The sequence below is a fragment of the Palaemon carinicauda genome, unplaced genomic scaffold, assembly GCF_036898095.1.
Source record: "Palaemon carinicauda isolate YSFRI2023 unplaced genomic scaffold, ASM3689809v2 scaffold57, whole genome shotgun sequence".
In the NCBI taxonomy this organism is placed as follows: domain Eukaryota; kingdom Metazoa; phylum Arthropoda; class Malacostraca; order Decapoda; family Palaemonidae; genus Palaemon; species Palaemon carinicauda.
In genome coordinates this window covers 122,649-148,224 of record NW_027171838.1, presented here as the reverse complement: position 1 = coordinate 148,224, position 25,576 = coordinate 122,649, and the positions used below count along the sequence as shown (strand labels likewise).

The window sequence follows — 25,576 nt, the reverse complement described above, 5'->3', positions numbered from 1 at the left end:
GCATACGGAACATCTCCTGGGCGCTGGATGGGGTGGGGTCCGGGGTGGCGGAGGTAGACGGGAGTGATACTTCCGTCGGTGTAGGAGTTGGGGCGGGGGTGGAAGGCGGAGCGACCTCTTGCTCCGACTCGGCATATTCCACTCGGGTTTCCTCATAGTCCAGTTCTTCGGCCATGAGGTTCCTCTCCGTGGTCTCCGACACCTCCGACATGCGTTCCGCGTTGTCGGTATCCAGGCGACACTCGTGCATGGACTGGGCCATGACTACATCGGGTTCCACCGTGATCTGGACGGTGGGGATCTGATCCTTGGGGACCACAGAGTCTGGGGATGCCTTCGGGAAAAGCAAGGCCCTCAAGTCTTCAGTGGCAAGGTATGGTCCAGTGGCGTTCTTCTGGAAGCCACGCACCCATTTGCGTAGCTTCTCTCGAGAAGCGTCCCTAACCTCCGCTGAGGGAGGGTTATTGAACGCCTCGACCAGGCGGTCCTTGCAGACTGTACAGTTCTGCGGGTTCCAAAACTTCAGATCGCCTTTCTTGTTGGCGCAAGGGGCGTGGGTCCTACACGCCGTGTGCCCGTAGAAGTGCAGGCGCTTCACTGCACAGAAGCCGTGATCGCACTTCACGTGCTCCTCCTGTAAGAGAAAGAGAACATGAGTATGGGGCAGTCATAAGAATAACTTATATTCTAAAGTTAAATATCAAAGGATTAATCTTTAACTTAATATTAAGTGGTATAAACAATGTGATGTTTTGAGAGTGGGCGGAAATGAAGGAGATAGACACATATTCCGTGTAACCCGTCCGGCTGGTTACCGTAACCTTATCCATAGGCAATTTGTTTGTGACCGAGGGCACAGGGCAGAATTCTTCATAGACTGCCAGGAAGGCAGGGGGAATTCTAGTGGGAATTGCCAAGGATATAAAACTGGGACTGAGGCCACTCAGACCATAGAATTGGGAACGTAGACGATCCCATAGGGTAACGGTTTCCGGCAACCAGCCGTGCTAAGATACACACAGCATGCTGGAAATTTGTGATATGCAAAAAGACAGCATGGTTACTAATAGAACAGTAAGATAATACCTATCTATTTATGTAGTCAAACCATCTGGTTGCAATGTAGGGCTATCAACATGAGATGATAGCTAGTAGAAGGGGTGCAAGTCGCTTTGACGCCTCCGGAAGGCTCCAGCAGACCGACGGCACGCCGCAGGCCGCTCCAGCAGAGTTTCTGGCATTAGGGAAGACAAATATATAAGTCAGGAGTAATGCCAGGATGGCGGCCGCCGGCACAACGGCGGCACGCCTGCAAGAAGCGGCGGCTCCGGCAGCCAAAGGTTGCCGGCTTGGTGACAGGGACAAGGAAAGGGCTATAGCAGAACCGGACTGCCGGCAGTGGATGCCGGCACTCCAGGGGCCGGACCGATGGACGGAAGACCGAAGCAATGAGGTATGAGGGAAGGCCATCGGCTGGACCCCGACGGGAGGCGGCAGTCCCCCGGCACACGGAGGACTGACGGCCCAGGGGGCAAGGAATGTGTCACCAAGGGTGGGAGGTGGGTATCACCGACAGGGGAGCCGGCAAGGGACTGGCACCAGGACAGTGAAAGAGACAGAAGGAGGGATGTAGGAGTACGGACACGGACCCCAAGACATCCCACCTGAGTGGGTGTACCCATGATAGAGGCTAGTCCTATCACCCAGTGGCAGGGGCCGCAGGCGACCGGGAGCCAGGGTAGCCCAAGGGAGGGCTAGGGAACACCCAAGAGGGGGGAGAATCCCTGCGGACAAAACGCATCCAGTGGCTAACCCCATAGGACACTATGAAGGGTATATGTACCAGAGCGGACTGCACACAGGGGCTCAAGGTAGCCCTATCACTCCACCCTAAGGAGGAGTTGTAGGACAGGGGACAGATGGGTATAGACTAACCTAGGTATAGGCTAGGCCATACAAGAGATAGGAGGGGAGGGGAGAAGAAGAAGGGTCTTCTATAGGGGAGGCTCTGTACCAAAGCGGCCACCAAGGAAGGGAGGACGCTCCCTAGCCTAAGGTTAGGCAGCCTGTCTGAGAACGGTGCATGGGTATCGTTTCAGCAAGGCACAGACCTAACTCCCCCCAAGCCTAACCTAGAGCAGGGATGTTAGGCCCTGAACTAGGAAGGATGGAAGACATATCGCTATTGCAGGGAAGGTCGGAAACCTAGCCCCAGCAATAGAGGAAGGGCATGCCGTTCCTCATTCTCGGACGCAACCCTAACGGGGGATCATTCCCTTAGGGAGGACAGAGAAGCGATAGATACTCTGATATGAGCTTGATCCCCTTACGTGGTAGGGGGAGCAAGGCTACACAGAGGGGATGCCCTAAGGCAGGGGGTGAAGGAAGCATATAGGGGTCCTACATGTAGGTTAGGTTAGAAAGGCACACTATCAAACCTATCCCCTATATGGTCCCTGAAGGCGAAAACACTTGCATCACAGTCAACAGTATCATAAAATAATGCCACTATCTTCATAACTAAACCTAGGATCACTGAAATATATCATGCATGAACACTGATGACAGGCACTCTGGCCTAGGGGCTAGACTAGCGAACTGGTATGGGGTCAGTCGATGACCAATAACAGAGCGTCAAAACACGATATATAAAGTTCCTAGCTATGAAGACTAAATAACTAATAGTATCGATTAGTTAATGAGGCCGGAAAACGCTGTTGAGGCTAGCTAAATAAGGCATGCAAAACAACAGCGACGCCATAAAATTGAGGGTCCGGTCGAGGCACAGCTTTGCCACAAAACATAAAATATCTCGAAAAGTAAAAGTTACTTTACGGTCAGAGCTTATTTAAACAATACTGGAACCTTGTACTCAACTTTCCAGAAGAAGGCGAGGCCGAGGGTAGAGACATGGCTAAGATGCAAGTCAATAAGATACGCACAGAGAAAAATCCGTCTAGTAAGGCAAGCTACTAAGCGAAGGATGAGGACGGACGTGACGTCATTTAGCAATGGCGCCCGTTTGTTTACGTCTCGAGTACCAAAAGTAGCCACGGACGAGATTAGCTGTGGAACGGCTCCCCAGCTATTCTCCGCCCCTACACATCGAAGTGTTAACTCTATGTGAGGTGCAGATAGCTGTGTGGCGCGTTAATACATGCGTCCCCTGTTGATATATGATGTCTTAAAGGGAAACCTTTAGGATACTCGCTCCAGAAGTTAGAATTCTGTGATAAACCTGTGGTTAAATTCTCTGGGAATATCTAGTAGTTATATACCCAAGGAAGCTACCAAAAAGGAACCTTCCATCAGGACACCATGGCTTGAGCCCAAAAAATAGTATAGTAAGCACTGTACTACAGTATATATATATATATATATATATATATATATATATATATATATATATATATATATATATATATATATATATATAGGCTATATATATATATATATATATATATATATATATATATATATATATATATATATATATATATATATATATATATATATATATATATATATATATATATATATATAGGCTATATATATATATATATATATATATATATATATATATACATATAGGGTGATGTGTTCACGACCCGGACACGGTCTCGTCGAGACCGTGTCCGGGTCGTGAACACATCACCCTATATGTGTGTATATATATATATATATATATATATATATATATATATATATATATATATATATATATATATATATATATATATATATATATATATATATATATATATATATATATATATATATATATATATATATACTGTACAGTACATTATGAATAAAAATTATATACTGTACTGTAAAGGAAAAATGAAATTTTATTTACCTTTGGAGTGACATGACTAGAGCTGGTAGTGGATGGAGGCAGAGGGGGGAGGAGACTTCAGATATAAAAACATATCAATGCTTATTATGTTATGTACACTTAATAATAAATTAATTCTTACTATTAAACACTTAAAATCAAAAATGCTTTTTTTTATTATTTTCGTCTTTTGAAATGTTTTTTTATTTTTTTTTTTTTAGAACTTAAGAAATTATCCTTTTCTAGCTTTTTAAAAAGAATCACTTATATCATCTTTGCTTTCTGACACTTCTCTTTTGGAGAAATATCTATCCAAAGAAGCCTGTTTCTAAAAGGATTTATACACTTGTCTTTAACACTCTCCAGAAGACGACCTGTGTGAAGTTTTTCTGGGTGTTTCTTTTCAATGAAACGCATAAGGTTTTCATACCAACCGATAACTTCCCTTATTTCTGACGATGTCGTTTCCTCGCCACCACTAGAGCTGTGCTCTTCTTGAATGATGGTCAACTGCATGGCCTCCAACTCCTTCAAGTCTTCAGTCGTAAGCTCCTCTCTGTGCTCCTCCATAAGGTTATGGACGTCAGCTTCATCGACAACAAGCCCCATGGACCTCCCGATTGAAATTATTTCCTCAATATCACCCTCAGGGGCAGGATCATCAACGGCCTCGTTTTCGGTTGAGGGTTCGAAACCTTCAAAGTCGCGTTTTGCCTCAACAGCTGGCCACAGTTTCCTCCATGAAGAGTTCAAGGTGCGCCGTGAAACCTCAATCCAAGCTTTGTCGATTATCTTCAGGCATTGAACGATGTCAAAATGCCCCTTCCAAAATTCACGGAGTGACAGGAAGGAATCACCTTTCGGTCACTTCGAAGCATCTTTTGAACAGATGTTTCACGTAAAGCTTCTTAAAGTTGGCAATCACTTGCTGGTCCATAGGCTGGAGGAGAGGGGTGGTGCTCGGTGGCAGATAGAGAAACTTGATGAAGGAGAAGTCAGGATGAATGATGTCCTTGAGGCCAGGAGGGTGAGCAGGGGCATTTTCCAGTACCAGGAGACATTTGAGAGGAAGATTGTTCTCTTCTAAAAAGTTCTTGACAGCAGGACCGAAGCAGACGTTTATCCATTCAATAAATATGGTCCTCGTGACCCAGGCCTTGCCATTAGACCTCCAAAATACTGAGAGCCTATCTTTCATGATATATTGTGCCTTGAAAGCACAAGGATTCTCTGAGTGGTATACCAGTAGGGGCTTAATTTTTAAATCCCCACTGGCATTTGCACAAAATGCCAGGGTAAGTCTGTCCTTCATCGGTTTATGGCCAGGAAGTTTCTTTTCTTCAGCTGTGATATATGTATGGCGGGGCATTTCCTTCCAGAAAAAGGCCAGTTTTATCACAGTTAAACACTTGCTGAGGAATGTAGCCTTCTCTGGAAATTACTTTCTCAAACTTCTTGAAGAATTCTTCTGCTGCTTTCTTGTCAGAACTGGCCGCCTCTCCATGCCTGACGACTGAGTGAATACCAGTTCTCTTCCTAAAACGATCAAACCACCCATGAGAAGCCTTGAACTCTTGGGGGGCTTGCTGCAACGTTCTTTCATCTCCGCCGTCTCTCTGGGCTTCCACAAGATCGGCGAAGATGGTGCTCATCTTGTGCAAAATTACCGATTGCGTGAGTGTATCACCAGCGATTTCCTTCTCTTTAATCCACAGAAGAAGGAGTCTCTCCATCTCGTCGTTGATTGAGGTCCTTCCACTGGCAAAAACAGTCATGCCTTTAGAAGACTTACTTGCTTTAATGGCTTCCTTATTTTTGATGATTGTACCAATCGTTGACTGGTTACTGCCATATGTACTAGCGAGGGTAACAATGCGCATACCTTCTTCGTATTTCTTTATTATCTCCAGCTTCGTTTCCATGGTAATCATCTTCTTACTTTTCCCTTTAACATCACTAGCAATCTTGGGACCCATGGCTAACAAATTAAAGTTGGAATTAAGCACTAAAAGGCACAAGAAATACGATATCACAAGCACTTGCACGAAATCAAGTGTTTATGAAACGCACACGAGATTCTGAACTGAGAGCGCGATTAACATAGAGAGAGAGAGAGGCAGCATCTCTCAGGCATTGTGGGAGGGATATCGGCCAATAGCGTATCAGCATCTAAGTGACGCAGTGATGCCGACCAATAGCAGACCAGCTTCTCAGTGACGTATGAGCATGGTGGTAGGCGAGTGATTCACACAGTCGTAAGCGTAAAAACCGCCAAATTTGAATTTTGGAATTCGATGCCGTAAGGTGGGGAAAAATGTCGTAAGGAGGGGACGAAAAAACATCGTATTCCACACCGTAACGTGAAAAAATCGTAAGCTGTGGACGCCGTGCCACGGGGGTCTACTGTATCTTGATACGACACATGGAAATCTTCACCCCAAATAGCGTTTTTGCTCTGAGGGGGAAGAGTGGCGAAATTGAAGGGGAGCCGTTATCAAGGTTACCCTTCCTCCCCTACTATCACAGGGCTCCAAGATGGCGCTCATTCCTATTTCAGTAGCGCTTTCGCACGGTGTTTCTCCCTGCTTATATAGTGTTCTAGAGCGCTATTCTTGAGGATTTATTATACATTCTCCAACCTCTTCTGCCTCTGGAAAGTTGAGTATTTAATCTTTACTGAGTATAATTTTTAGCGCCCTTCTCACAGTGAAATTAGCATAAATTTAATGTGTTTATTGGAGCATAGCCAATCACCGGAGACGCCATTTTGGATGCTGTCGTTCATCATACATGCTTTATTTAGTCAGCAGAACGACATTCCCGGTATTTAGCTTCAATGAATTATAGCTATTTATGCAAAATTATACTAGTGAAAATAAGATCATGCAAATAATTTTCCTCTTCCACAATGTGCCGATCAGAAACGTTAGAGATCTCACCCTGCCCTAGCCTAACCTAGCCTACGCGCTTTAGTATACTTTCATACATTATCCCCGTTTACCCTCGTGTATCGCTTTATCAATTCAACAGGAGATAGTATATCTCCTAGAATTATTCATATAATTCAATAGTCGTCTCTTTTAGAGAGTTAAGGGTAAACCCTTCCTTCCCTCTGAGTGTCGCCATTAAGCGACAACCCTATCTTGGTCTTGCCATAGAGTAGTACACTCCGGCTTGACTAGGCTAGTGTTTTCTGTCTTCTCCCCCTTGCCAGTGAGTATCCCGGCTTGGTTTTACGACAGTAACTCAGAGTATTCAGTCTTTATGCCGACGGCTTGGCTGCTGGGTGAGTAGTCACTCCCCGGCCGGCTTACAGTTGTAGGTATAGGAAGCTTAGCTTCCCTAGTCCGCATCTGAAGTGGTAGTACAATGTCGCCATCTTCTCCCTTACGGTCTAGAAGACAAGTCATGTTTCGTCAGACCCTGGGCTGAAGAATCGACATTCTTCTGCTGCCCAGGATGGTGCCGATATTGAAGCAAGGTTTCAAATTGTGTTTGGAAATGGCCGGCAATCCTGCACTCTTCTCCCGACACAACATACAAGACCCTTTCCCTGCACCTCTCTGTCATTTAGTGATAGCCTAGCCATCACATGTCTGTGGCCGGGCTCCTAACTAGGCGGCTTGATAGCTGCTCCGACTTTCCCCCACGGACGCAAGGCTCCGGGAACCGTTGTGCTGGCCATGACGGCTGCCGGTGGGAGACCCTTAGTCTTTGAGTGTTCTTCAGTCCTCCCTTGGACTGCCATCCTTATTCCTGAAACCAGCAGTAGCTGGCAGCAGATCTTGTGGCTGGATGGAAGCTAGAATGATTCATTCCCCCCTTCCATTTAAACCCTCATTCTGGAGGAAGGCAGTAGGAATAATAATGTCTACACCCTTATTTATTGTGCTAAACTACATTAATAAGGTAGCCTTTCGCTCCATGCTTTCTCTCTCTCTGTCGGCTAGTGCCGTCAGGTACTAACCTAGCCGGCAGCATGCTAGCTGGACCAGTGCTGCCAGGTACTAGCCTAGACGGCAACATGCCGGCTGAACTACAGTATATGCTTATACAGTAGCCAGTATTTCTGCAGTAGTTTATTTTCCAACATACCCTGTGTATCCTTTCACAGTCTATTGTTGAGCCCAATCTTATATTGAAGTGAAGTATTCCTTCAATACACTGATGAAAGTCATCAGTTCATATTTTACCCCACAATATTAATACTTTTATGAAAGATTCAGTGCTAGTATACACTAATTCCAACACTAGAGGTTAGAACCCTTCTCCTTTGATTTTCCTTTAATAAGGAAATTCTAATATCAATATTGGGGGAGGTCACAGCAATTGGCTGGACAGGAGACACAAGTATGTGTCTTTCCTATTTCCTCTCTAGCTTACTGTCCTAAGCTATAATGATTAAGATACCAAAACATTTATTGCATGAAATTTATAAAGTATGATAAATTACCGCATACTCATTTCAATTTCCTTTCTTTACAGGAGGAGCAGAAAATGAAGTGTGGTGTGATGTACTGTAACCACAAGAGTAGGAACTTTTGTGGTTACACTATGTGCAGGTCTCATGCCGCCTGCGTAATGACTACCGAAACCTTGCGGTATTGGGACCCCAAAACCTGCAACGTCTGATCGGCATTGGTGGCCGAGGGTTTCATCGACCCCAAGTCAGTGGAGTCGAGGGACGCAGCACGCGAGAAGCTTTGCAAATAGGTACGAAGGTTCCAGAAGAACTCTCCGGGACCGTACCTTCCAAATGACAGGATGCGTAGCTGGTACTGATGCCGTCGTGCCCCAGACATGCCCCGGGCCTCCCTGCGTTCAGATCGCAGTTGAGGCGGAAGTCAGTGAAGTGATGCAAGGCATGGACATCCACCAGCAGGAAAGGATGTTTGTCCACGGACAAAGAGAAGGATCTCCTTCGGGACAATCCTGAGGAAGAGTCTACCCTTCCTCCAGGAGGAGATGAAGATGTCGATTCATCAGAAGCGGAGGATCCCCTTCTCCCTGTGCCGGCAGCAGAGCCGACACCATCTACGTCTTCGGCTCCTACCCCTCCATTGGACGCCATGGGTCAGGCAGATTTGGCCCATATTACCGCCCTAATAGAGAATCTTCGCAAGGAGAGCGAAGAAAGGGAAGCGAAGATCACCAGAGAGCTCCGTGAAGAGACTCGGACCGCCGCCTCCCGAGGGTCTTACAAGCGACCCAGAGTTTAAGACCTGCCATCCTGCTCCGAGACCAATCCCTGGAGGTATGAAGAGTTCATGCCTATTACCAACGGCAAGCTCTACATCTTGGAGAAGATGGGAGCCGTCCCCCTGGACGACATTCAGTTCTGGCCAAACTTTAATGCCTGCCTGGAGTGCTTCATTCGATTGAAGAATGAACCAGCATCAAAAGAAGAGACGGAACCGAAGGAAGTCATTCGAACACGACAAAGCACAGGCTCTCTTGATGAGTAGCCTGAAGAAGGCAGGTTATACCAACTCGCGAGTTTCTGCAATGAGCAAGAAACACCCTACCTTTCTTGCTCCTGCTTCAAGAGCCTTCCCCTTTACGTCAAAAGCATTCCAGACTGTTGCCAAAGCAGTTGAGGCAGGCAAATCATGCCCTACACTAGAGGAGTGTAGGTCTCTGTCTTTAGCCCTGCCCACGGATGAGAAGGAATGGAAGGAGGTCCATCTAACCTTCTCAGTAGGAAAGCTACATGCAGATATCGCGGGACAGCAGTTCAGCGAGAACCTCCCTAAGTTGTCGGACTTTCTCTTGCGAAGGGAGCAAGAGACAAAAGAGAGGCTAGCTGCCTCCCTGTCCCTCCAGAACTGCATAGAGATGTGTGCAGGCCACAACAGCACCCCAGACATGCTCACAGTCCTGGCCAAGATGCATATGGCTACACTCGTAAAGGACCTGTATGCCTTCATGAAGGCTAGGAGAGCCTGTAGGGAGTTCGTGTTTGCTGATGCGACGGTGAAACACGAATTCAGGAAGCTGATTTCTTCCAGCATCTGGGGTAAGGACCTCTTCCCAAAAGAAGCAGTCCAAGAGGTAGTTGAGAAAGCCGCCACGGAGAATAGGAACTTTCTCCAAAAGTGGGGCGTCTCCTCAAAGAGTAAGTCTTCCCCGGATGCTGGTCCCCAACCAAAACGGAAGACAAAGAAGCCAAGACTACCTTCTCGGCCTGCTCAGCAACATCCCACGATCACCATGACCGCGATGCCCCAAGTGGTCGCTCAGCCACAGACCACCTTCCAAGTGGTGCCTCAACAGCTGGTTGCCCAGTCACCAGGTTTCAACCCAGGGTTTGAGAGGCACACTACTACCTTTCGTCCGAAAGGAAGAGGTTCTCGACGGGGCTCCTCAAGACACCCATCACGAGGTAGGGGAGGACGTGGTCACGGTGGCAAGCCCTCCAGACCTCCCAAGCAATGAGATGCTACAGGTAGGAGGGAGACTCCAACACTTTTGGGATTGTTGGACCTTCGATCCCTGGGCCCACAGCCTAATAAAAAATGGACTAGGATGGAAATGGAACATGTCTCCACCTTCATTTCCTCAATTCTTCCAACACTCCACCCCATACTGGAAGAATATACCTTAGAACTCTTGAGAAAACAGGTTATAAGGAAAGCAAAGTCCATCAAATTCCAGGGAAGGCTGTTTTGTGTTCCCAAGAAGGACTCGGACAAACTCAGAGTCATTCTGGACTTGTTGCCACTCAAAAAATTCAGCGAGAACAACAAGTTCAGGATGTTAACCCTTCAACACATAAGGACCCTGCTACCGAAAGGGGCGTACACAGTCTCAATAAACCTGGCAGATGCTTACTGGCACCTCCCAGTCAGCCGCCCCCTCTCCTCCTACCTAGGATTCAAACTACAGAAGACAAAGTATGTCTTCAGAGTCATGCCCTTCGGACTAAACATAGCCCCAAGCATCTTCACGAAAGTTGCGGACGCAGTCGTACAACAACTATGCGTTAGAAGGCGTTCAGGTGGCAGCGTATCTGGATGACTGGCTGGTGTCGGCAGCATCCAAGACTGCTTGTCTGCAAGCATCCAAAAAAGTGATCCAGTTCTTGGAACATCTGGGATTCAAGATCAACTTCAAGAAGTCTCACCTCTCTCCAGCTCAGGAGTTTCAATGACTGAGAATCCATTGGAACTTGAAGTCACACCGCCTCTCCATTCCACCAAAGAAGAGAAGAGAGATAGCGGGTTCTGTCAAGAGACTAATGAAATCCGACAGGATCTCAAGACGCCAACAGGAAAGAGTACTGGGCTCTCTCAAGTTTGCAGCAGTAACAGACCCAGTGCTAAGAGCACAGCTGAAAGATGCATCAGGAGTCTGGAGAAGATACGCATCAAACGCTCGAAGAGATCTACAAAGACCGGTACCGACCTTACTACGATCACTTCTCAAGCCGTGAACAAAGGTCAAGAGCCTAACGAGGACTGTTCCCTAACAACCACCTCTCCCATCAGTGACCATCCACATGGATGCCTCGACGGAAGGATGGGGAGGTCACTCCCATCAAAGGAAAGCCCAAGGGACTTGGTCATCCCTGTTCAAGACCTTTCACATCAATATTCTGGAGGCCATGGCTGTCCTCTTGAAGCTGAAGAAACTATCCCCTCACAGATCAGCCCCCATCAGGCTGGTCTTGGACAGCGAAGTGATAGTGAGATGTCTGAACCGACAAGGCTCGAGATCGCCCCGCATCAACCATGTGATGTTAGCCATCTTTCGTTTAGCGAAAAAGAAGAGATGGCACTTATCGGCAGTTCACCTATAAGGGTTCCGCAATGTGACGGCGGACGCTCTATCCAGGCTAAAGCCGACAGAGTCAGAATGGTCCCTAGATGCAGACTCATTCTCTTTCATCTTGGAAAAAGTCCCAGAACTACAGATCGACCTCTTCGCGACGAGCGACAACAAGAAACTACCTCGATATGTAGCCCCATACGAGGACCCTCTGGCGGAGGCGACGGACGCCATGTCCCTTATATTGGAACAAATGGACCCGGATCTACCTGTGCCCTCCATCCAATCTCCTACTGAAGGTCCTCAACAAGGTGAGATCCTTCAAGGGAACTGCAGCACTAGTGGCCCCCAAAGTGGGCCAAGAGCAATTGGTTCCCTTTGGTGATGGAACTGAAGCTGAGGCTGGTCCCTCCACCGAACCCAGCTCTATTTCAACTGGTTCATAAATCGACTGTCTTCGTTTCATCAAAGAGAACCCAAAACCTTCATCTCATGATTTTCTCGCCTTGGCAGTAAAGAAAAGATTCAGGATCTTGAAAGGCAGTATAGACTTCCTAGAAGACTAAAAGTCAAAGTCAACCAGAAGACAATACGAATCGTCTTGGAAAAAGTGGGTTGCTATCGTAAAAGCAAAAAGGCTCAAAGAAATCTCAATAGACTTCTGCCTGTCCTTCTTCATCCACCTTCACCAGCAAGGCTTGGCTGCCACCATGATAACTACGTGTATGTTAGCCTTGACTAGACCTCTTCTATACGCCTTCCAGGTGGACCTGGCGAACGAAATCTTCAACAAGATTCCGAGGGCATGTGCTAGACTTAAACCAGCAGCCCCTCCGAAGCCCATTTCATGGTCCTTGGACAAAGTCTTACACTATGCTTCAGCCTTGAACAATGAAGATTGTTCTCTTAAGGATCTAACACAAAAAGTGATTTTCCTGTTTGCTATAGCCTCAGGGGCTAGAGTTAGTGAAATAGTAGCCCTTTCAAGAAACGAGGGCCATATTCAGTTCACGGAAGCGGGAGAACTGAATCTCTTTCCTGATCTTACCTTTCTCGCCAAAAACGAGCTACCCACCAAAAGGTGGGGTCCCTGGAGAATCTGACCTCTGAAGGAAGATGTCTCTCTATGTCCAGTAGAGTGTCTAAAGGTCTATCTTCGAAGAACTTCAGACTTCAGGGGAGGACAGCTCTTGAAAGGTGAAACCTCAAGATCGAACTTATCCCTAAAACAACTGAGGGCGAAGCTCACCTACCTCATTCGCAGAGCGGATCCTGATAGTACACCCGCAGGTCATGATCCGAGAAAAATTGCTTCCTCACTGAATTTCTTTCAGTATATGGACTTTGAGCGTCTTCGCTCATACACTGGTTGGAAGTCCTCCAGAGTGTTTGCAAACATTATGCGAAGCAACTGCACGAACTCAAACATTTTGTGGTGGCGGCAGGTAGTGTGGTGAAACCTGTTGTCTAGTGCTGCGATGAATAGTGAATTGATTGAGACTCTTCAATTCGGGTGGAAGGGTGTTGACACCTTTCAGTGCCATATCCTTATATAGGACTGTTCTTTTTAGGTGCAGAATTATTCCAATGACACTAGTGCCATGTTTACACTTGTACACTGTTGATAGTATCCAACATTTACAGTGAAGTTATCTTAATAATTTTTTAATCTGTTGTGAGTGGCATTTAATCCTTTTCTTCTCTTTCAGGTCGAAATACATTTGTCTGTATGTGTTGAATGTATAATTTCTTTACATATTTTATTACACCCGTTGTTCATTTAATTATTGACTTAATAAATGATTAAGGTGTAATTGCGTCTTATTTCGCCCCACAAGTAGCCAAAATAAAACATAGCCACAATCGTTTTACTTATTTTCCTAAGTAAAACTCATACTTAAGGTACTGATTTATATGAATAAAAAGATCTGGTTGATAGTTATTTTTGTTCCTACACGAATACAAACCTGGAGCTTCTATCGTCTAGTAAGACACTTCCCTGCAGGGGGCAGGAATCCCTAACATTGTTCCATGATTAGTGGTAATGACGTATAACGGTATCGTTATATATTTCAGTGGTCTGGATGACCATACAGAAGCTAACCCAAGGTTGAGGCACTTATACAAACCCACAGATACAGTACTTTCAAGTAATTCTCTGGTAAACTTCCCTCAGGACGACATGGCTTGAGCCCAAAAATCGGATTTTGAAGCAAAGCGAAAAATCTATTTTTGGGTGAGATGGCCATGGCATCCTGATGGACCCACCCTCCTTTTCTAAGAAAAGGCTTAGGTAATAATCACTCTCAAAACTACTATATCTGTAGCACCATGCTTAATGCTACAAGTAATGAGTGCCATCTTGGAGCCCTGTAGTAGTAGGGGAGGAAGGGTAACCTTGATAACAGCTCCCCTTCAATTTCGCCACTCTTACCCCTCAGAGCGAAAACACTATTCGGGGTGAAGATTGCCATGTGTCGTTCAAGATATATGTCCCCAGATATTATGCGATATCCTTAAGAAAAATTTTAAGGATACTCGCGCCAGGAGTTAGAATTCTGGAGACCTATGGTCCATTCTCTGGGAGTATCACTGTAGCCAAATATCCCTTAGAAAGCTGTCTATAGGAAGCTTCCATCAGGACGACAAGGCCATCTCACCCAAAAATAGATTTTTCACTTTGCTTCAAAATCCGTTTTATTGTTAATATGACGATTCGACTCTACAACAATTTTTTTTTCAGTGTGATGACGTCACAAGTCTATCGGAAATAGGACCAAATATTTCCTTGAAAATAAGCTATTTTCTTGTATAAAAATAAACTAATTTTTCTTGTTAAATTATTATTTTCTTTTATTGTTAATATTCAGTATCTATTTTCAGTAAAAAATACATTAAGAAAAGTTTTAATATCTGTCGAGTTCATATTATATGTCTGGTGACGTCACATCACCGGTGGAAAGCGACTGGGCAATACAGTGATTTCCTTACAATAGGCTAATGATTAATATTAGTATTCCCATTATCAAAATATTAAGTAACGATACAAAGTATTTTGTGGGTCTGTATCGGTTGTCATGAGTACTGCGTAGCGCAAATTTTACTGTACGCTAGTTTTATTAAATCACTGATAATAGATAGGTGTTTATCTAAAGAAAGTATACTACTAGGACAAATATTTTCTTGAAAATAATATATTTCCTTTTACATTATAAAAATGAAATGCTTTTGCTTTGTAAGTTAGTATTTTTTTTTCATTTCTTGCAAGAAAAAAGGAAATGAATTTACATATTTTGCAAGTATGTTGATGGAGTGGTGAGAGAGGTGAATGCTCGAGTGCTTGGACGAGGATTAAAACTGGTAGGCGAGAATGATCATGAATGGGAGGTAAATCAGTTGTTGTTTGCGGATGATACTGTACTGGTAGCAGACACAGAAGAGAAGCTTCACCGACTATTGACAGAATTTGGAAGGGTGTGTGAGAGAAGGAAGTTGAGAGTTAATGTGGGTAAGAGTAAGGTTATGAGATGTACGAGAAGGGAAGGTGGTGCAAGGTTGAATGTCATGTTGAATGGAGAGTTACTTGAGGAGGTGGATTAGTTTAAGTACTTGGGGTCTGTTGTTGCAGCAAATGGTGGAGTGGAAGCAGATGTACGTCAGAGAGTCAATGAAGGTTGCAAAGTGTTGGGGGCAGTTAAGGGAGTAGTAAAAAATAGAGGGTTGGGCATGAATGTAAAGAGAGTTCTATATGAGAAAGTGATTGTACCAACTGTGATGTATGGATCGGAGTTGTGGGGAATGAAAGTGATGGAGAGACAGAAATTGAATGTGTTTGAGATGAAGTGTCTGAGGAGTATGGCTGGAGTATCTCGAGTAGATAGGGTTAGGAACGAAGTGGTGAGGGTGAGAACGGGTGTAAGAAATGAGTTAGCGGCTAGAGTGGATATGAATGTGTTGAGGTGGTTTGGCCATGTTGAGAGAATGGAAAATGGCTGTCTGCTAAAGAAGGTGATGAATGCAAGAGTTGATGGGAGAAGTACAAGAGGAAGGCCAAGGTTTGGGTGGATGGATGGTGTGAAGAAAGCTCTGGGTGATAGGAGGATAGATGTGAGAGAGGCAAGAGAGCGTGCTAGAAATAGGAATGAATGGCGAGCGATTGTGACGCAGTTCCGGTAGGCCCTGCTGCTTCCTCCGGTGCCTTAGATGACCGCGGAGGTAGCAGCAGTAGGGGACTCAGCAGTATGAAGCTTCATCTGTGGTGGAAATGTGGGAGGTTGAGCTGTGGCACCCTAGCAGTACCAGCTGAACTCGGCTGAGTCCCTGGTTAGGCTGGAGGAACGTAGAGAGTAGAGGTCCCCTTTTTTGTTTTGTTTCTTGTTGATGTCGGCTACCCCCCAAAATTGGGGGAAGTGCCTTGATATATGTATGTATGTATGCAAGTCATTCTTCGTAGCGTTTACGTCACGTGTTTCGTGACGTCATGTATGTGGCGGAAGCGCGCTGACTAACTGAATAATTTCCTTTCATTGTGTTACCGAGTAATCTTATTGCAGCATTCCCATCATTGAAACACCGAGTAACGATATCAAGTGTTTTAGTGGTCTGTATCATCAGTTATGAGATTAGTACAACTTACCGTAAATTTAAGACAAGTCTGATGACGTCATATTTATGGCGGAAGGCGAGAGGCAAATCAAGTGATTTCCTTCCAATGAGTTACTATTACCATAATCGAAACATCGAATAATGATATAAGATTTTTTTAATAATTTTTAAAGAGATATGAAGATTTAGAGAGAGAGAGAGAGAGAGAGAGAGAGGGAATGAGAATGAATTATATAAATCAGTGTTATTTGTACTAAAAGATCGCATAATCGTAATATGGCAGCGTGACCTTGAGATCAGCTGATGCCAACCAAAAGTATTTGTTGATTATTGATATGATCAAGAAATTGAAAAATAAATTGTAAACGTGCTTTAATAATGCACAATTAAACACAATCATGTCTAATGAAATATGAAGGCTTAATATTGAGCTAAAAATTGAATCCTGTATGAAGCTTTAAATATGAACTACCCGTATGCAATTGCGAGAGCGAGCACACTCACTCACAAAGCGCTATACCTAATGATTAGACGAACTGTATGGAAACTGATTTCCTGTAACATATTGGCACTGATGTAATATTCATGAAGATATTTCTGATAAATTAAGAAATTCTAAAAGAAGAAAAAAAAAATATGCCATGTGTACGCCATATTTTGATACGGTAGGTAGCGGCACTTTCAGATCAGTTGATCATAACCAATGGTGGTCAAAATTTTAAGTACTTCTCGATTGGTAAAATGCTTCCAAAATTGAAAAATGGCATACAAAAATGCATTAATGGAGCATATGATATCCTATGAAACAAGGAAATTTAATAATGTTAGACAGAAAGAAAATATTGATAAAATATGATTGAGGTGATTGCCGAATCATAACGCATCATAATATATCTACGGAAACTTCACTTTAGTTCGACATATGACGAAATCGACTTACAACGCATCTCTCGGTCCCGATCTTCGTTGTAAGTCGGAGACTACCTGTACTTTATGAATTTATTTTATTTTTAGAAAACTCCATTATTTTTTATTGAGTTTTGCTCTTTTCCAACTGATTGTAGTTTTCTATTCTTCCAGACTTCTCATCTCAAAGGAAGGAATCATCCACCTCTTGCTGCTGAAGCTTGTATGCTACTGAAGGTATATGCAAGAGACGTAAGACTGTAAAAGAAGTTTTTGTTGTACAGTATGATGTCTGAGAATAGGAAGTTCAGTGTTAATTTCCTCTTTGGAGTCTATTGAAAATAATATTTAGGGGTGTTTCATTTTGTGATAGGGAGAGGATGATGAATTCTGAACCACCTTTTGAATTTTCAATGAAAAGTGAAATTGAAGATCTATTTTCACCTGCAGTTGATCCTGAAAATAATGGAACATCTGGCAGTGTTGCTGTCTTTAATGATGGCGCTCTTTTATTGGATCCAAAAATGGATGTCAAAGTAGAGCCAGAAATATTCGATTCTAGCGAAAGCTACTTGAAAAATTCCTACGAGTATGATGCATCAGTGAGTGAAAACAGTTCAGTAAATTGTAAAGGGGATGTCGATGATGAGGAAAGTGTAGACACTTACTTAGGGACAGCTGTGAAAGAGGATAAAGGAAAAGAAAAAGGAAGACGTTCATGTGTAATCAGTGGGAAAGAATTATTACAGAAAGATGTTTTGAATGAAGAAGATAATCAAATAAATGAGAAGCAGATAAAAAAAAGGATCTCTGGTAATGTTAAATCCAATGCTCTGGCTAGAAAGCGATTCACATGCACTGAATGCGGGAGAGCGTTTCATGATAGATATCGTCTTACATTACATTCAAGAATTCATACGGGAGAGAAGCCATACACATGTAATGTCTGTAGCAAATCATTTACTTCAAAATATAATCTCACTATACATTTAAGAATTCACATGGAAGGGAATCCATACAAATGCAATGTCTGTAGCAAAAAATTTACTACAAAAGCAAGTCTCACTGTACATTTAAGAATTCACACGGGAGAGAAGCCATACAAATGCGATGTCTGTAGCAACGCATTTAATACAAAACAAAGTCTCACTCTACATTTAACAATTCACACGGGAGAGAAACCATACAAGTGCGATGTCTGTAGCAAAGCATTTACTATGAAATACAGACTTGCTGAACATTTTAGAGTTCACACAGGAGAGAAGCCATACAAGTGTGATGTATGTAGCAAAACATTTACTTCAAAATACAATCTCACTTCACATTCCAGAATTCACACGGGAGAGATTCCATACAATTGTGATGTCTGTAACAAAACATTTACTATGAAATACAGTCTCACTGAACATTCAAGAATTCACACGGGAGAGAAGCCATACAAGTGCGATGCCTGTAGCAAAACATTTTCTTCAAAACCAAATCTCACTAAACATTTAAGAATTCACACGGGAGAGAAGCCATACAAGTGCGATGTCTGTAGCAAAGCATTTTCTACAAAAGCACCTCTCACTGATCATTTAAGAGTTCATACGGGAGAGAAGCCATACAAGTGCGATGTCTGTAGCAAAGCATTTACTTCGAAACACAGTCTCGCTGTACATTTAAGAGTTCACACGTTAGAGATTCCATACATGTGCTATGTGTGTAACAAAATATTTCATATGAAACATCGTCTCACTGAACATTTAAGAGTTCACACGGGAGAGAAGCCATACAAGTGCGATGTCTGTAGCAAAACATATACTATGAAACACAGTCTCACTGAACATTCAAGAATTCACACGGGAGAGAAGCCATACAAGTGCGATGTCTGTAGCAAAACATTTTTTTCAAAACCAAAAATCACTAAACATTCAAGAATTCACACAGGAGAAAAGCCATACAAGTGCGATGTCTGTAGCAAAACATTTACTTCAAAACAATATCTCACTGAACATTTAAGATTTCATACGGGAGAGAAGCCATTCAAGTGCGATGTCTGTAGCAAAGTATTTACTACAAAATACAGACTCGCTGGACATTTAATAGCTCACACAGGAGAGACTCCCTACAATTGTGATGTCTGTGGCAAAACATTTACTACAAAACCACCTCTCACTGCACATTTAAGAACTCACACGGGAGAGAAGCCTTACAGGTGCGATGTCTGTAGCAAAACATTTACTTTGAAACATCATCTCACTGGACATTTAAGAGTTCACACGGGAGAGAAGCCATACAAGTGCGATGTCTGTAGCAAAACATTTACTTTGATACACCATCTCACTGGGCATTTAAGAGTTCACACAGGGATTCCAAACAGATCAGCTAAGTCCTAATCCTGGACCCCAGCAACCATCAAGGGAAGGAACCAAAAAAAAAAAAAAAAAGACTATTTCAAAGTGTTAAATGGTCCCTTGCGGAGAAGAAAGTACTCTTCTGCCTCACATACATAAGGTACGAGGGGTGGGGCAGACGTAGAAACCAAGTATTCGAGGAAAAAATTAGAGATTCTGATTAACCGCCTGAGAGAATTGCTATTGTAAACAGGCCTTAAGGTGAGATATATAGCATAGATGTTAAGACCAGGAAGATTCTCACCCTGCACAAAGTCACATATAGAAACCAGTGTATGTACAGAATATACTTCCCACGCAGAGAAGGTGGATTAGGCTTAACTGAAATCAATCAAGCCTACAGAGCCGCAATAGTAAGCATAGGGCAATACTTGAAAATATCTGAGGATGAAAATATCATAAAGGTTGCCCAACATCACAATGGAACCCTGAGCCAACTAACTTCAATAACAAAGCAGGCTAAGAACTTTGCAGAATTGTTAGAAGAAACAAAGGACACTGAACGGACTCCAGCAGCAATGATAGGCAGGAATACCAGGCACAAATTCATTTCTATAGAGGAAAAACTTTGAATGGAAAAGTGGAAACACCATGGAAGAGCAAGAAGATTCCAAGAACTTGGAAGAGGTTACATAGACAAAGAAGAGTCACTTAAATGGATAAAGAATGGAAATTTAGTTTTTGATGGAGAAAGGATGATAATAGGAGCACAAGCCAAAGGCCTCTTTACAAATGGTTTCAAGAAATTGACGGGCATATCAGGAAACGACCTGTGAAGGTTTTGTCCTGCAGCAGTTAAGTGTGTTGGTCATCTGCTTTCAGCCGGCCAGACCCTACTTACAGGTGGTCACTACTCAGCTCACCACAATAAGATCTGTAAATATATACATGGGAAAATACGTAAAGAATACAAAATTAAAGTAAAAGATACAATATGGGAACATGAACCCAATCCAGTTATCTCTAACAGATGCATTACTATATTTTATGATGAGATAGTCCTAACAGGAAGATATATAGAATGAGGTGCCATTAGGCCTGATATTGTAATCTGTATATATAGAAGAAAAAACGGCCAAGATTATAGATGTGAGAGTTCTTGCCCCTTTGTACGATTGCCCAGGCCGTTAGCTCAGAGTCTACGAGGTGACATGGTGCCTCTAAACCGCTTATGCAAAGCACAGAGTAGCAACCCAGGTCAGGCACTAGCCAGTTAGTTTTTTGGACTTATACCCACCTAACTGTAAAGATCATAGGGGTTTGTATATAGTGCTGTAACAAATGACAGATTTGGAATTAATTTGTATTTTTGCCTATATACAATCCTGGAGCTCTTAACACACACTGGTCCCGCCATCACCTTCCCCTGGGAAGTTCTGCCCCAATTGCAAAGTGAAGTTCAGATACAAGTGCTGGTGTGAGCAGAGTGGTTGGTCCAACTCATGGTCTCCCTTTGCTAAGTAGCTAAAAGTTTTACAGCTAGTTCCAGCTGTTGCCAAAAGGCATCTCTTGTGTAAAGAGCTCCAGGTTTGTATAGTTAGGAAAAATAAAAAGTATTTTCAAATTTCTCATTTTAGCATAATTATTACTATTAGAAGCCAAGAGATAAAAGCAAATAGCTACTAGCCTAAAGGACCAAATAGTTGACAGCCTGGTGCAGTGAAGAATAAACTATGTGAGAGAAATGAAAAAGATTATTCTAAGATAGATAACAATGTTGAATAAATAAACATAAATGCTAGGAAATGAAACACCGGCAACACAAAAATGAATGTTAGCGGGAAGGAAGAATTAAAGCCAGTCTGCTCATATTGGAATATGAAGCCATGCAATTATTTACAAAGTACTATGGTATGGAGATAGCTTCATTTTGGGGGGTTTAAATATAACTATAGTAAAAAGGTAGAAAAGTATAATTATTTTTAATATTTATGTGATTTTCTTGATGAAATCTATTTTATGTTCTTAGTGATTAAAGGAAAATCTTCATTAAAATGTCTAGATATTTGGTTTTTCTCTCATTTCCACAAATGCTCTTCTCAAACATTTCAATCTGCATTGGTCTCTCTGGAGAGAGAGTTTCTCATCAAATGATTTTACAGCATTCTTAGTACAGTACTGTATTCAGGTTTCACAAGAATGAAGTTAAGATTTAAAGATATTTTGCTGAGTAATATTCCAAGTCCCAGGGCTGGGTCTTCTGGGTAAAATCCATAACCCAATTTATTTAAGAATAAATTCTACAGATTTCAGTATTAATGTGAGTTTACAAAATTGAATATCTGATGTTATTAATTAAGTTTACAGTATATTGATTGTATTTGTGGTACAGAGCAGTAATCATGTCCAGAGGCTGTCATGGTTTGTTTTTTGGAAATTTGATTTGTTTGGGCTCATAGCTCACCCTAATGTTAACTGTACTAAGTGCAATCATTTGGGATTAATTTCGGGTCAAGTTAGTTGTTGGCGCTTGCATATGGTAAATAGAAAACTGAAGAATTAAAAGCAATATTTTTCATATGTAACTTTTAAGAAATATATGTTTGTTCCGTTACTTTATATAAACCTTCGCCATTTATAGGGATATTACTTTCGGCGAGGCTGGAAAATGAGCCCTAAGACTTTTAGCGAGGGTTAAGGGTGTTTTGACATAAAAAAACTTTCAGAAATCGAAAATCGTTTTATTGCTTCTATGTATGCGTAAACATATCGTACATGCTCCCCAGACGTTTCAGCCAATTATTTTTACAAATAACAAAGATATAGCGGTCTTTAAATGATGACGTCATCCTCACTGTGTCGTCTGCATGACTGAGTTTGACAAAATCGTCTGTGTGTTATTTTTGCATATTTATAGCGATTTTTCACTTATATTTCGAGATATCGTATGTCTGGCAGAAATCGAAGGCGTTGGCAGTGTTGCCAGATTGGGCTACTTATTGCAAATTGGGCTACTTTTTACAGCTTCTTGCGACCAAATTTCACAACTTGCTACTTGCTACTTTTTGGGCTACTTGTGGTTTTAATTGGGCTACATTTGGGCTACTTTTTATTTTATATAGATTTTTTATTTAGTTTAACTGCAAATAAGCAAAAGCTTATTTTTATTTGTCTGTTACAAGGATTATATATATTTTTAACTATGTATAGAGATTGATATAATAAGCTTATTACTGTATATCAACCTTTATGCTTCAATGTTTGTTCATCAGCACGTATATCGAACTCGTATGGTACATGTATTCTACAGCTTCATCTTGAGTAACGTTTTGTGTGACGGTTGCAAGTTTTCTAGTGTTGCCGGTTGCGGATTTTTCAGCATCTTTATGGGGGAATTTTTCCTATTTTGTGGGATTTTTACCATGAAATTTTATTAAAACCTTAAATCTTGTATTTGAAGATTTATATTTTATGGATTTTTTCCACAATATATTGGCGAAAAAGGGTTATTTGGGTAATGAAGATATCGAAAAAATTCTCAAACGGCAACTCTGTACGGCAAGTCAACACTGAGTCAAATCATCAGTTTCAGTTGAGATTTCGATGGTTACGCCTAGTGGTGACAATAACATAGATAAGAGTGCGAACAAAATGGGGAAGTGGGCAAAATATAACAAGGGTTTTCAACATTCATGGTTAAAAGACCCCATTTTTGAAAAATGGATCGAAGAAGTTAAAAGTGATGCAAATAAAGCTTACTGCAAGCTATGCAAAAGCGAACTAAGGGCCCACAAAGCTGATTTGAAGAAACATAGTGATTCTGTAAAGCATAAACAAAACATGTCAAAAATATCTTCCAAACAAAGTTTGAAAACTATGGACTATTTCACAGGAGACAAAGTTACCCGACTTGAATTACAGCTTTCAGCTTATATTGCGTGTCATTCATCAATTAGATCAATTGATCATTTATGTGATATTCTGAAGAAGGATATGCCTTGTTCCTCAAGCTCTGAGAATATTAGATTACATAGAACGAAATGCACCGCCATAATAAAGAAGGTTCTGTCCCCAGTACTCTTAAAAGAAATAGTTGCAGACATAAAAGATTCTGCATTTTCATTAATCATAGATGAATCAACAGATATTGCTTGCATAAAACATTTGTGTGTTTGTGTTTGCTATTACAGTTCATTACACAACAAGATAGTGTCTCAGTTCCTAGGACTAATCCCAGTGACAAGTACCACAGCAGAAGCTTTACATCAGCACATAAAGGATTATTTTCAAGAAATCGGTGTGGATTTGAATAAATGCTTTGCAATAGCGACAGATGGTGCTCAAAATCTTTGTGGATGTCACCATTCTGCGTATATGCTTATGAAAAAAGATATTCCTAATCTCATTCTTTTAAAGTGTACCTGTCATTCACTTCATTTAGCTTGTTCTCACGCATCAGAAGAAATGCCATCTTGTATTGATTATATACTTAGAGAAACATATAACTGGTTTCACAGATCGGCGTTGAGAAGAGAGGATTATATGAAAATTTATAAGCCGATTCATGATGGGAAGGATCCTCTGCAATTAATACCTTTATCTGGCACCCGGTGGCTAGCCAGAAGCAACAGTGTAAAGAGAGTTCTTGATCAGTGGGATGCACTGAAAACTCACTTTCAGTTTGCAGCTTCTTCATGTGATAAATATGTATCTAGAGAACTCTACTCTATGTACTCTGACCATAAAAATGAACTCTACTTGACATTTCTAAGACCCATTCTAAATGATTTCGAGAGGATAAACTTGCTTTTTCAAAGAGAAGAAGCAGATCATTGTAGCCTACTCAGAGAGCTAGAGTGTTTTACATTGGTGATGCTGAGAAGAGTTTTACTTTCAAATTATGTTAAGCTTGAAGTTGATCTGAATATGTCGTCCATATTTCTCCCTTTAAAAAATGTTGATTTTGGTTATGAATTCACCTCCCTCGTATCCAGTAAGAAACAAGCCAATTTAATTTCAGAGCAAGAATTGCACGATGTAAAATCAAGATGCCACAAATTCCTTTTAAGAGCATGTAAGGAACTACTTTCTCGTCTTCCTGAAAACATGGAGACCTTAAAGAAAATAAAGAACCTTTCACCAACTGTCTGTTTAAGCCACACACGGCCACCTTTCTCTGAACTACCTTTAGAACTAGCTGATCGCTTTGAAATAGCAGATATTGAAGGTCAATGGCGAACTTTGTTGAACCTAGACTGGAATAACATTTGTGATGGAGACATCCCAACTTCAGGAAATCAGTTTTGGACAAAGGCAATTGGTGTAACTAATGCGGGAGGTGACTTTATTTTAAAAGATATATCGGAGTTTGCATTAAAAGTGTACAGCCTCCCCATAAGTAATGCTCTAGTAGAAAGGGTTTTCTCTAGAGTAACAAGCGTAAAAACCAAGTTGAGAAATCGAATGGGCCTAGATCTCTTAACTTCAATATTAAGGATAAAGACCAGTTTGGAATTAAATGGTAAATGCTGTACAGGATTTGAACCGAAAAGGTCCATGCTAAATTTTGACTCATCAATCTACAAAAATGAAAAAAATGAAGAATGTCTAGTGGATGATTTGTTGGATATATTTGATTAATTTTCAACAAAAGAATAGAAAAGAATTTTATTTACCGTATTTTCATGAAATAAAATGAGAGATTGTTTTTTCAAAATTTCATTTTTGAAAGATTAAGACAATTTTATTTTAATTTTCCAACAAAAGAATCTATTTAGTTTAATTGCAAATATGAAACATTTCGGAAGTTTACGTTTGAAACAATTGATTTTCAAAACAATTATATATACTATGGTTTAAAAAAGAAACTGAAAGATTTGTTTAAAAATATTTTCACTAGCAAGATAGCCAAGCAGGACCAAAAACTGTAGGTAAGTAATCATATAAATTTTTTTATTGATATATATATATATATATATATATATATATATATATATATATATATATATATATATATATATATATATATATATTGATAAAAATTGGGCTACTTTAACTCTAAATTTGCGATTTTTTGGAAGCGTTTGGGCTACTTTTTGAAAATATATCTGGCAACCCTGGGCGT

The 25,576-nt window shown here is 41.7% G+C and overlaps 2 protein-coding genes across 2 annotated transcripts; both read left to right on the top strand.

Annotated features, from left to right (window-relative positions):
- Positions 1-17,342: 17,342 nt before the first annotated feature.
- LOC137637179 (zinc finger protein 665-like) lies at positions 17,343-21,384 on the top strand. Its single transcript, XM_068369448.1, has one exon. The coding sequence runs from the start codon at positions 17,497-17,499 to the stop codon at positions 19,492-19,494; it is 1,998 nt and encodes a 665-aa protein (XP_068225549.1). The 5' UTR covers positions 17,343-17,496; the 3' UTR covers positions 19,495-21,384.
- A 1,719-nt stretch (positions 21,385-23,103) lies between these two features.
- Positions 23,104-25,092, top strand: LOC137637184 (uncharacterized). Its single transcript, XM_068369453.1, has one exon. The coding sequence runs from the start codon at positions 23,104-23,106 to the stop codon at positions 25,090-25,092; it is 1,989 nt and encodes a 662-aa protein (XP_068225554.1).
- Positions 25,093-25,576: the final 484 nt, after the last annotated feature.

What these genes read in the sequence shown, in the direction of transcription:
- LOC137637179 (XM_068369448.1), top strand. Translation starts at nt 17,497, where the DNA reads ATGATGAATTCTGAACCACCTTTTGAATTTTCAATGAAAAGTGAAATT.
- LOC137637184 (XM_068369453.1), top strand. Translation starts at nt 23,104, where the DNA reads ATGGGGAAGTGGGCAAAATATAACAAGGGTTTTCAACATTCATGGTTA.